At 42.8% G+C, this 12,528-nt stretch overlaps 1 protein-coding gene across 21 annotated transcripts in view; it reads right to left on the bottom strand.

The window, feature by feature from the left end:
• CELF1 (CUGBP Elav-like family member 1) overlaps positions 1-12,528 on the bottom strand; it is a 93,277-nt gene that overhangs the window by 19,544 nt on the left and 61,205 nt on the right. For 17 of the 21 annotated variants that reach the window (XM_035701153.2, XM_035701157.2, XM_035701160.2 and 14 more), the window contains 9 exons: positions 10,399-10,533; positions 9,773-9,852; positions 9,282-9,443; positions 6,757-6,832; positions 5,125-5,253; positions 4,652-4,762; positions 3,535-3,720; positions 692-835; positions 81-247 (listed from right to left, as the gene is read on the bottom strand). In XM_035701153.2, the coding sequence (XP_035557046.1) occupies positions 120-247; positions 692-835; positions 3,535-3,720; positions 4,652-4,762; positions 5,125-5,253; positions 6,757-6,832; positions 9,282-9,443; positions 9,773-9,852; positions 10,399-10,533 (1,151 nt within the window). In that variant the 3' untranslated portion in view covers positions 81-119. The remainder of the gene's footprint in view (positions 1-80; positions 248-691; positions 836-3,534; positions 3,721-4,651; positions 4,763-5,124; positions 5,254-6,756; positions 6,833-9,281; positions 9,444-9,772; positions 9,853-10,398; positions 10,534-12,528) is intronic. The other 4 variants (XM_049097046.1, XM_035701150.2, XM_035701149.2 and 1 more) reach the window with 3 other exon arrangements.

Here is a 12,528-nt window from a genome sequence, read left to right as displayed (position 1 = left end):
GTGGCAGGGATCAGGGTCCAGGGCTGTCAACACACAGCCTTAGGGCTTCGAATCATTAAGGGTGCTCCTCCCCCACTTACCAGAAGACCCTCTCACTCCAGTCTCAGAGGGGAGCACGCTCAGTAGGGCTTGCTGTCATTCTTCGAACGTTTGAGCTGCACTTTAAGCCGCTTCATGCCAATCTGAAAGCCGTTCATGGACTGGATGGCAGCTTGAGCCGAAACAGGATTGTCGTAACTTACAAAACCTGTGTATCCAAGCAGAACCCTGGGTTAGGGACATGATGAGGCAAGGAGATTCGGAGTCCTCCTTAAACAAGAGATGCCTTGTAGAAATAGTCTCATATCCTAAATTTCTCAGCAGGGACAAGAATTCTAGAAATCCCATCACAGGAGATAAATTAGATTCCTGACTATACCATTAGACATATACATAGCACTTTTACATTTTCTGACCAAGCTATTTCCATGTGTTATTTTGTACCTCTGGAACAACAGTGTGGATAGAAATCTACCATCCCTGCTACAGAAATGAAAAAAACTGAGGCGCGACAAGAGGTCACGTTATCTGCCTAAGGTTGAGTTAAATAGTAACCCAAACTCAAACCCAGCTCTTCCTGCTATCAGCCCCTTCTCATTCTCAGTGGTAACAATACTTAACTCTCCCAAAGCCAGAAGTGAAGCCAACATACCAAAACACTTGCTCAGGTTTGTCTGCTTATCTATGAAAACCTTGGCAGACACGACATTTCCAAAGGGCATAAACATCTGTAGCAGGTCCTGATCTCCAAACTCCTGGGGCAGGTGGTAGATGAACAGGTTGGCTCCCTCTGGACCTTCAAAATACCCATTGATTGAAAAGGCATCAGTGTCAAGCTTACCCCCATTCCACTCCCCCACCCAGCTACCACTGTTTCTCATTTCCACCTGCATTAAAACTGTCTGTAGCCTGGGGTGCCTGGGTGGCTCAGTCGGTTAAGCAGCTGATTCTTGATTTTGGCTCAGGTCATGATCTCAGGATCCTGGGATCGAGCCCCGCACAGGGTTCTGCAGGTAGCCTGCTTGAGGATTCTTTCTCTCCCTCTGCCCCTCCCCTTGCTTTTCCGCTCTCTCAAATAAAGAAATCTTAGAACAAAACTCTCTGTAGTCCAACAGATTCATTTGGAGAACTAAAGATGCTCTAAATACAAAACAGGAAACTGAAGAGCAATCACTGAAACTCAAGACTCCTTCCCATTGAGGGGTATCAGAATTTGACTGTGGGAGGAGTGAGTACTGGGACAATAAAGTCAGCAGACTTGTGTGTGGTGCAATAAAACCAAAGGCTAAAGGCTTATACAGAAATACAGAAAAAGAGGTAGCAAGAGATTACAAACAAAACAGGTTTCAAAACTGTGCTCGAAACTACTGGGACAGGGATCCCTGGGTGGCGCAGCGGTTTGGCGCCTGCCTTTGGCCCAGGGCACGATCCTGGAGACCCGGGATCGAATCCCACGTCGGGCTCCCGGTGCATGGAGCCTGCTTCTCCCTCTGCCTGTGTCTCTGCCTCTCTCTCTCTCTGTGACTATCATGAATAAATAAATAAAATCTTAAAAAAAAAAAAAAAAAAAAAAAGAAACTACTGGGACAAAAAAAAAAAAAAAGAAAGAAAGAAACTACTGGGACAGCAAAGAGATTGGCCGCTGTGAGGCAGAAGGTGGGGCGAGGGATGACTACAAAGGGATATTGAGGGAATTTCTGAGGGTGAAGGAAATGGTCATCTGTGAACATGGTTACATGACTATGCATTCATCAAAGCTCACAAAGCTATATATTCCCCAAAGGGTGAATTTTACAATATGTAAAGTACACCACAATAAAAAGAAATTACATTTTAAAAAGTGCCTATGATTAACACCAAGCTCAAAAATAGAATAGGTTTTCCTCTTCCAACCATTGATACTCAATAACCTTCTAACCAAAGAAGCCTTATTACAATTGCAGTCCAGCCATTCCCTAGCCACCCGGCGTCCCTGCTATTGCAGGGAGTGCTGCCTCAGGGCCTTGGCACTTGGTGTTCCTCTGCCCCCATTACTCTTCTTCCTCTAGATGGATGTATGGTTTGCTTCCTTACTTCCTCCAGACTCGGCTTAAATGTCAAGTTAGAGACCTCTGGCCATTCAACATAAAATGCTATGCCTCTCTCCACCCTTCCTGCCATTCATTAGTCTTCACAGCACCAGGTGGATATCCTCATGCTTTTCCTGGTTTATTATATGTTTCCACAGTTCTTTCAGATCCCTACTAGGGCACATAACCATCTTGACTCAGAGCAGTGAGGATGCACTATACCAGGAATATTTGCTGCCATGGCAAGAGAGGACATATGTCTTTCCCCCATATTAGTACTTAAACATTGCCAGCTTCTGGCTACAGAAATCCAGTCAACTATGAGCACAGAGATGTCAGCAGAACTTTGTATTCATACAAACCACCAGCAGGCCTCTTTTCTGCTTAAAAAGTCTCTCCTGGGGACTCCTGGGTGGCTCAGTGGTGGAGTGCCTGCCTTCAGCTCAGGGTGTGATCTCGGGGTCCTGGGATCTAGTCCTACCTGGAGCCTGCTTCTCCCTCTGCCTATGTCTCTGCCTCTTTCTCTCTCTTTCTCTCAGGAATAAATAAAATCTTAAAAAAAAAAAAAAAAAAAAAGTCTCTCCTGAATTTAAATACCATTTGTCAAAGCACACACTTCCCAATTCATCAACCCATGGGTCGTATCTCTTTTTGTCTCATCATCTTGTGTCCTCAATTAGGAAAAAAAGATGAGAAAATGAGGAAAATGCCCAGTAACAGAGCTTAAAAGGGACTCCTAGACGCCCCCCTCAAAAAAATCCTCTAACAAATTTGTAATCCACAGATAATTTACACACACACACACACACACACACACACACACACACACACACACACAAAGACTGACAGGCAGCTGGGTGGCTCAGTTAAGTGTCTGCCTTCAGCTCGGGTCATGATCATTGAGTCCTGCAGGAAGCCCGCTTCTCCCTCTGCCTCTGCCCCTCCTCCCGGGCATGTTCTCTCTTGCTCTCAAATAATAATCTTTAAAAAAGAAGAAGGAGGAGGAGGAGGAGGAGGAGGAGGAGGAGAAGAAGGAGAAGGAGGAGAAGAAGGAGAAGCAGAAGGAAAAGCAGAAGCAGGAGAAGGAGAAGCAGAAGCAGAAGAAGAAGAAGAAGAAGAAGAAAAAGACGACAACAACTGCCAAATGCTGTCAACACAGGTCAGTATGCTTCTTTATCTAAAACCTGCAGCCCGATCACAGGAGGGCAAACAGAGGTTCTGATCTGAGCCACATCCAGAGAACATTCCAAAAGCATAGTACAGTTTATATAGCTTCTCAGTCTATCCTTGACAATGCCAAAGAAAAGTGTCAGTCTGACCACCTAAAAGGTCCTCCTGGCCTTTGGCCTGCCTTCAGCCCTGCTGCAGGTAGAGAAAACACCACTCCCAGCCCTGGTCCCTAACTCCAGCCTCCCTTCACACTCACCTTCCTTCTGGCTCCCCGCAGCACCAATACTCTGCTGTGTCAACAGGTTCTGGTTGTATAGAGTGGGGAGTGCTGCAGCAGCGTATTGCTGGATTCCCGAGTAGGCCTGCGTGAGTGCCTCCATGGTGCTTCCGGTGCCGTTGGAAAGGCCACTGCTGCCCAGGCCACCATTTAAAGCAGCCATCCCTTGGTTGTGGGGAAGAACAGGATTAACATATTAGGAAGACTCGACTGATACCAAAAATGAACTACAAAATTCTCCCTTATCTCTCTCTCTGTTTCTCCCTGAGGAGGAATACCAATCAGGTCAGCTCTAGGACACTCCCCAGGCCTTGTCATTCATGGACACATTAAAAAATGCCACACCCAGGTGTGGCTCTCCCCATTACCTTTTCCCAACCCATCCAAGGACTAGTATCATTTAAACATGACCTGCTCCGGGCAGCCCGGGTGGCTCAGTGGCTTAGCGTCCCTTGAGTCCCGGGTGTGGTCCTGGAGACCTGGGATCGAGTCCCACATCAGGCTCCCTGCATGGAATGGAGCCTGCTTCTCCCTCTGCCTGTGTCTGTGCCTCTGTGTGTGTGTGTCTCTCATGAATAAATAAATAAAATTTAAAATAAATAGAAAATAAAAATAAACATGACCTGCTCCATTTTCTCTACGGCTTTTCGGCCACTTTCTCACAGAGTTGGAATGTGGTAAAATAAGCGTTTCAGGTTTGGGTACTGAAAGGGGTGAGTGTGTGGTCTAGGACAAGAGGTGGGTAAACCTTATTGTCAAAATAGCAGCTAATATTTACTTAAACACATTACATGCCTGACACTGTACTAAGCCATGTGCTCAGCACTTTACCTATGATTTCATTTACTTAACAACCCTTGAAGTGTTCTATGCCCACTTTGTGGATGAGAAAATGACCTTAGAAAGGTGGTTATCATATGTTACAGCTAGTTAAGGGGCGAAAGTGGGATTTAACTCAGGCCTGACTCGAAATCCCATGATTATTTCTAACTTTATAGGGCCACCATGTTCATTCTAATGGTGACCTACTGTGGTTGTTTAAAATATGCTCCCTACACAAAGAATGGCCTGATGACATCCAAGGGCTGTCCCTCACCTGCCAAAGAGCTGACGTTGAGGCCTGCTGTTGCTCCAGCTAATGTCTGCAGGGCTCCAAGGGAGGCTATGGGGTTGACAGAACTGCTGCTGCTGGAGCTCGGTGAGGACCCTGTGATCAGAAACCTGGGTGTTAAACTCAAGGCAACATTTGCTTCTCGTGTCAAAAGGAACCAAAGCATAAGAGTGATACTACTCAAGCGTTCTCTTCATAAAGAGGTTTTCAGTTACTGATTCCGAGAACTGTCGCTGTATAAAGTCAAATGACAGTTACAACAAACTAAATATTATGAAATTTCTCTTCTCCTAAGAAAGAAATTTCACCTCTTCTAAGAAGAGGACACTGGAACATTAATTGTTCATAATCTGACCCCTTTGGAAATGGATGTTAACCACTCTCCAAAATGAAAGACCTCTTTCTTGAGATTCTGTCCAAGGCACACAAGGGCACGTTGGTTCCAATGACACACTTACCTGAACTGGTGAGTACGCTGAGGGGACTGCTGGATGTAGTGAGAGCATTGGTACCACTTGGTGTGTTCTGAGCTGCACTAGCTGCAGCAGCTAGAGCAGCCAAATTCTGTAACTGCATTGCATTTAACCCTGCAACATCCAAAGCAAGAGATCAGCCAGGACATAAGGGTTCTTTATATCCCTTCCAGCAATGACAGACACATTGGTGAAGGCTGGTCCCAAAGAGGAACTATTCTAGATAAGCCTTACAAGCAACACTACAAGACTCTAAAAAGATTCAGATACCACTCAAACACATTAAGAAACTTGACATCATTTCTTCAAGAGAAGAGATATCTACTCCAATAGCATGTCACCCCAAGTGAATATTTATAACAAGGCCTGGCAATTAGGAAATCAAGAGAGGGTAAGGTCTGTGGTCTACCACAAAGCCAGGTGTCCAAGAGAACAACAAACGACAAAATTTGTCGCACAAAATGGGACTGCATCTTAGCCCCTTCCTCCTATTTTATAGAGGATTTGCTCTTTCCAATGGGGGTACACAGGCAGAAGATGCAGCAGGATCCAGGTGGCCGGGGGGCGGGGAGGGTAATGAGAGGGGAGGATGCACGCAAGAAAAGCAACAGGAGAAAGACTAAAGAAAAACCACTACTTGAATATCAGATTACTCATCAGAAGGAGGAGAAAAACACTGAGGGGAAAAACCTCCAAGTAGAACCCAAGCAACAGTTAAAAGGAGCAAGAAATCTGAACTGCACTGACAGTGTGTTCCAAATAATTTTCTAGATGATGGAAAAGCAGATGGGTGGTGGTGGTTGGAGGGAGAGTTAGTGAGAATAAAAACTAAACTACAACACAGATTTATAATCTAGCAAATTTTCAAAAACACAGCAAACTCCAAGTCCCTGAGACAAAGTGAACCACTATAAAAATTTTTCAAACAGTAAAATGCAGTTCACCTAAGATGACCCCTTTCTCAGATGCACTTGCTGAGCCTTAATCCACTGCAGAAGAGGTAGGGGCAGGGGCTCTGGAAAAGCTCTACTCCACTAACTTGTCTGATGGCCCCACCATCAAGTTTGCCTATGGAACCCCATTTTGTCATAAACTCAGGCATGTGTCAATTAAGTTTTCCATATTTTTAACCATTGCTGTTAACAGCAACAAAAGGCAAATCACCTAAGAAATAACAGGTATTAAGACAAAGAAGTAAACTGTCTAGGTTCTAGTAGTTTCTGGGTAAGCCATTTGCATGGATGCCTTCTAAGGCTTCTCAAAGTCACTGAAAAGTCACTTTATTGTGGAAACAAAGTTCCTGCAATTTTCTCCTTATAAAAATGGCCTCAGATAAGTCTACTCATGCTAACAGTTCTTTTCCATCTCCCTCCTCAACAGACTTAAGGGGGTGAGGAGCATCAGAAAACCCCAGGGCAATCTTAACATCAGCAACTAAAAGAGCCACCTTCCAGAGAAAAGGAAGTTGAGTCCTGGGATGTTCACCTTACATTAGGTTTATGTAATGAGTGGGTAAACATCTGTTTTCTGTACAAACGGTGCAAAACTCTCAGACTGTTGTTAGCTGGGTCTGGTGGCCTGGTTGCTGCTGCTCCTCCACAGCAGTGAAACACTTACCTCCCATTGGGTGGAGGCTGCTCAGGGTGTTGAGGTTCCCAGAGGAGGCAGTCTGCTGAAGGAGCTGCAAATAAAGCTAGACATTACACCAAAAAACAGAACAAGAGTGAGAGTGAGGGCTGGTTCTGCATCTGGGATAACTCTACAGCACAGCAAAGCGAGAGTGCAGAGGCCCCCAGAGAGAAGAAAGTTGAAGACAAGAACCCAAGCCAACACAATAAAAACATGAGGCTTTATGACAGCACAGGACAATACAACACAGCTAAAGCCCTGGCCCAGACAGATACGTTCACTGAGTATTGAGCCAAGCCCAAGTCCCTGGGCAACAGAAGGCAGCACAGCAGAGGACAGAAGGAGAGCAAAGAACTAAGCTCGACTCAAGCAGCTTTGCAATCCACTGCAATGAGAGTCTGCACATGGATGACTGCCACTGCTAGTTCCTCTCTTCGAAGTTCTCCTTAGTTCAGGCCACATATCTTATTTGGCAGACTGTTTCCATCTAGATATCCAATTTCTACTTCACACAACTATTTTAATTATCAAATCTAACCATTTCAGGGTATTTCTTGAAGTCATTCTTTCCTGGGCACAAAAGACTCATGACTAATCAGCTTCTCCATACTCTCCAACATCCACCCAGCCCCATTTATCTCCTCCCCACCAAATTGGTCTCCAACTATTGCAGATGACCAAATGATTGACAGACTGAGAGATCAGTTCAATGTATATTCTTTCAATGGTTATTCCTTAACAAAATAAGAGGGCCTGTCGATAAGCTTATGGATCTACATGACCTCATTCACTATCTTAGCCAACAGCAAATTTCATCTAACAAACCAGCTGAAAACCTTTGCTCCATTCAAAGCCAATCACTTTTCCTTATGGACAACTGGTATTCTTGTTTCTGGATCTTTTATTCAAACCTGCTTATTCCCATAAACATCTGACCTCCCTCCTCTGTCATCATGCAACCCTTTAGTTCATACAGGTTTCAGAAGGTCCACAAACCTTCAGATACAGAATGAAAAAAAGGGTACACGCAAAATTTTTATCAGATTCTCAGAGGCGTCGACACCCCACAAAGATTAAGAACCACTGCTCTAGTCCAAAAGAGATCAGGTTCAAGTCTACCTATTCCAGAAAGAACCTTACAATTAATGATAACGTATTATCATTTATACATCCACGTCTTTGTCTTAAATACCTCAGGCAATGTGCTCAATTCCAACTGGTGGACCATACATACTATACTTGGCACTTTCATTTCCTCCCTAAATGAGAACAGCTCTGAGGGCAGGGATCATGCCTAACTAAAACAGAGACCACAGTTCTCAACAAATACCATCATGCACTGTTCAATGTGGCAATGGCAATAAAAAGGGGAGTCTTCCCTAAAAAGAGCTCCAAACTCTCTAAGAAGAGCAAATGTATAATCATGGAGACCATTTTCAACATATTATCATTTTGGCAAAAGACTGAATAAAATCTCTCTGAATTTTCTGAACTTATAAGCAATGTGCTATCACTAAGAAGCAATTTAATCTGTTGAGATATACCAACCATCTACACTTTTTGACTTCAGAGAAATACTGGCTGGAAAATTGGGATTTCTTCTAACGTTTTAGAAATATGAAAACCATATTTGGCATCAAATTAGCCAAACTCAGTACTGGGGGATAGAAATCATTGCCTTTCTTTTGTTTCTATAGAAAACAATGTTTTAAAGGATGAAGAGTGAAAGACTATAATTGTGTGTATATATTTTTGGAACTATCCATACAAATCTACTGGTTTCACCACTTATTTTCCCTCAGTGATAGTTTCACAGATGAGATAGTTTTATGTGTCTAGTACTGACTGCTATTCTTTTAAGTGTTAAAGCAGCGATGATCCCCTATAACATACATTATAGATTTAGTAAATCTAAGTAACTGGAGCCTTTGGACTACATGACTCAAATTCAACAAAAGAGAGATCGAATTAAAGGGTATCTATCTATTTACAATGTAGTACACTCAAATATACACCTGTAATACTCATTTAGTAAAGTCCATGTCAATATCTTGACCTCTCAGTCAGTAGAAAGAAACATGTATCATACTCTTAAGGAAGACTCAATAAGGATTTTAAAGATGTCCTCCGTATCTGGGAGAAAGAACTATGGAGAAAGATATTTGGTAGTTAAGATTCCCTCAGGGTTTTCTTTTCAAAAAATGAAGGAAGAGGGACATAGGAAATATTTCTAAATCTTTACATCAGAAAATCAGGATTTCACTTTAGTAGTAGCAGAAGCCTCAAGATACAATCCAGTATGTGTGAAAAGAGTGAAAAGAGAAAGGGGGGGGGAGAGATATGGTAAGATAGATATACTAACATAACTTAAAAAATATTACAATGCCTGAAGTTTTACAAAAAATTCTGACGTTAAAGTCATAAATGCCATTGTGACTATTAGCTAGGGATAGCACAAGAAGAAACAGCTGGGAGCTTGCACAGTCTGCAGAAAGCAAACCACAAAGACTCACTGCTAAATACTGGGGTCCAAGAGTATTTAGACCAGCAAGGTTTCCCCACACAGATGCTGCGCTGATTTGCTGCATCTGCTGCTGGAGCTGCTGGGCCATTCTCTTCTGTTCTTTGTCCTTCTGCGTATCAGCAAATTTTACCACCATGGGAGATGAGCAACCCTATGAAAACACCAAAGCCAAAGGGTCAAATTCCTCCTTTTACGTGAGGAAAAAAATCCTCCTTTGCAGTGACACACAGGATGAATTTAATTTCATTCACTGCCAAATGACTCTCTTCCTGATAGACACAAGTGGCAAAACACAAATTTAAAAGGGCTATTTCTAATATGTTAATTTCAAAGAGAGCATCATTTTTTAACTTTAAGATCTTTATCCTGCTTAACCTTTAGGGCAATCAGATGCTGTACATGCTGCAGAGCTTTGATGGCCAACTGTCCTAGTACTCTCAGGCTAAGGGAACTTTCCCTTTCATTCAATCTGCTCCCTACCTCCATGGTCTGTGCTTGGTGCATTGCCTTGATAGCCGTCTGTGCCATGGCTCTTGTTGTAAAAGTCACAAATGCACAACCTGGTAAGAGAAGTGTCAATAACTCATTCATTCATTTGCTTATTAATTATCTGATAGACATTTACTGAGCACCTACTATGTGCCAAGTACTATGCCAGCAATACAGTTATTGTTCCTGCCTTCAGGAGTTTAAGATCTAGTGGAGGAGACAGATATATCGTAACAGTGATAAGTGCTTTCATGAAAAACCAGGGAAGCACAATAGAAAAGAAAGTGCTTGATAAAGGGATAAAAGGAGGAATCATAATCCTCTAGTTCCTCTTAAGAAAGTGTTCCATTTTGGCATTAAGGACCTCTCAAGCACAAAAAGAGAAAATTTTAACACATGAAATTGAAGTGCATAGTGCAGACTCCTTAGAGGGTTGGGACAATTTGAAAGGAATCAACTGATAAGAGGAGCCATGATGGGACCTAGATTTACAACACCACGCCCAAACTCTCCATCATGACATGGCCATGTTGGTCAGGGATCTCTGGTTCCACTGGTTCAACTAAAAGAGACTCCAATTTAAGGCAAGAATCTTTAAAAGCTAAAAATGTACCCACCTCGGCTCAGGCCATCAGGTCCCCGTAATATCCGGCATTCTTCAATCTGTCCAAATGAAGAGAACATGACTCGGATGTCATTTTCAGTGCACTTCTTGGAAATCATACCAATAAACAGCTTCCTGTCTTCCACTGCTAAGAAAGTAAAACACAAAAGGCTTGAACAGTATTACTATAAGAGGTGGTGTAGAATAGACTCTGGAGTCAGACTGTCTATATTTGAATCCTGGCTCTATGCCTTTTATACTGTATTGCTTGGATTCTAAGGTAAACATTTTTTCATCATTTATTTTACCACCTTCTTTTATAATAAATTGTATCTTAAAATTAAAACTGGAAGCATTTAGATAAAATACTGTAGTTTTGTGATCTTGGGGAAGTTACTTAACCATTCCGTGACTGTCACTTATGATGAATAAGGGTAACTGTGTTTACCTCAGGGTAGCTTTAGGTATTAAATGCAAAGCACTCAGAAGCTTGCCTAGCACTTGGTTATGTTTGCTCTTACTAGTAGTACTACTGTACCAAAGGAAAAGTTTTCAAGCTTAACTGATAGGACAAGAGAACACAACATATCTTTCAGTGAGTGTGACTGTCACTTTCCTTTTCTAATTCTTCATCTTTTTTTTTAAGATTCTATTTATTTGAGAGAGAGAAAGAGAGAGAGAGGGTAAGAGAGCATGAGCAGGGGGAGTGGCAGAGGGAGAGGGAGATGCAGGCTCCCTGCTGAGCAGGAGCCTGACATAGGGCTCGATCCCAGGACCCTGAGTTCATGAACCGAGCCAAAAGCAGACAACCAACCGAGCCACCAAGGCGCCCTCTGATTATTCTCTTGAAGATTAAGTTCTCCTTCCCAACTTGTCCATCTCCCCAACCCCATTTCTGTCCATAAGAAATTATATTGATCAGGCAGCCCGGGTGGCTCAGCGGTTTAGCGCTGCCTTCAGCCCAGGATGAGATCCTGGAGATCCAGGATCTAGTTCCACATCGGGCTCCCTGCATGGAGCTTGCTTCTCCCTCTGCCTGTGTCTCTGCCTCTCTCTCTCTCTGTCTCTCATGAATAAATATATAAAATCTTAAAAAAAAAGACATTCCAGTTTATTCTAAAATGTTCTTATACTGTTTAACTATCAACTCTATTTATCTCATTATTCACCATTTATTTATTTATTCATTCATTCATTTATTTATTATTTATGATAGTCATACAGAGAGAGAGAGAGAGAGAGAGAGAGAGAGAGAGAGAGAGGCAGGCAGAGACACAGGCAGAGACACAGGCAGAGGGAGAAGCAGGCTCCATGCACTGGGAGCCTGACATGGAATTCGATCCCGGGTCTCCAGGATCGCGCCCTGGGCCAAAGGCAGGCGCCAAACCGCTGTGCCACCCAGGGATCCCCACCATATTTATTTTAAATTAAAAAAAAAAACAATTTACATGATAGATTACTTAGTGGACTGGAGTACTATCTTCTATCAAACTCAAAATGGATTATACCTGAAACAATAAAACCTAAAACCATAAAAGACCCCAAACCACAGAACTCCTAGAAGAAAACACAGGTAGTAAAGCTCCTTAATCCTTAACATGGATCTTAGGGAAGAAGTTTTTGGATATGATTCCAAAAACAAAGACAACAAAAAAGCTTCTACACTCTCTCAAATGAATAAATAAAATCTATTAAAGGGGTGGGGGGTGCCTGGGTGACTCAGTCAGTTGAGCGTCTGCCTTTGGCTCAGGTCGTGATCCTGGGGTCCTGGAATCGAGTCCCATGTCAGGCTCCCTACAGATGTGCTCTCTCCCAAATGAATAAATAAATAAAATCTATTAACAAAAAAAAAAAAGAAAAAAAGAAAAAAAAAAAGCTTCTACAGAGCCAAGAAACCCTCAACAAAATGCAAAGGCAACTTACTGAATTGAAGAAAACATCTGCAAATCATCTATCTGATAAAGGGTTAATATCTAAGATATATATATGAAAAAACTCATACAACTCAATAGCTAGCAAACAAAACAAAACATCTAGTTAAAAAATGAGCAGAGGGATCCCTGGGTGGCGCAGCGGTTTGGCGCCTGCCTTTGGCCCAGGGCGCGATCCTGGAGACCAGGGATCGAGTCCCATGTCGGGCTCC

Source organism: Canis lupus, chromosome 18 (genome assembly GCF_003254725.2).
Source record: "Canis lupus dingo isolate Sandy chromosome 18, ASM325472v2, whole genome shotgun sequence".
Lineage (NCBI taxonomy): Eukaryota > Metazoa > Chordata > Mammalia > Carnivora > Canidae > Canis > Canis lupus.
Note: the sequence above shows the minus strand (reverse complement) of the source record. Positions and strands in the feature narration are given on the sequence as shown.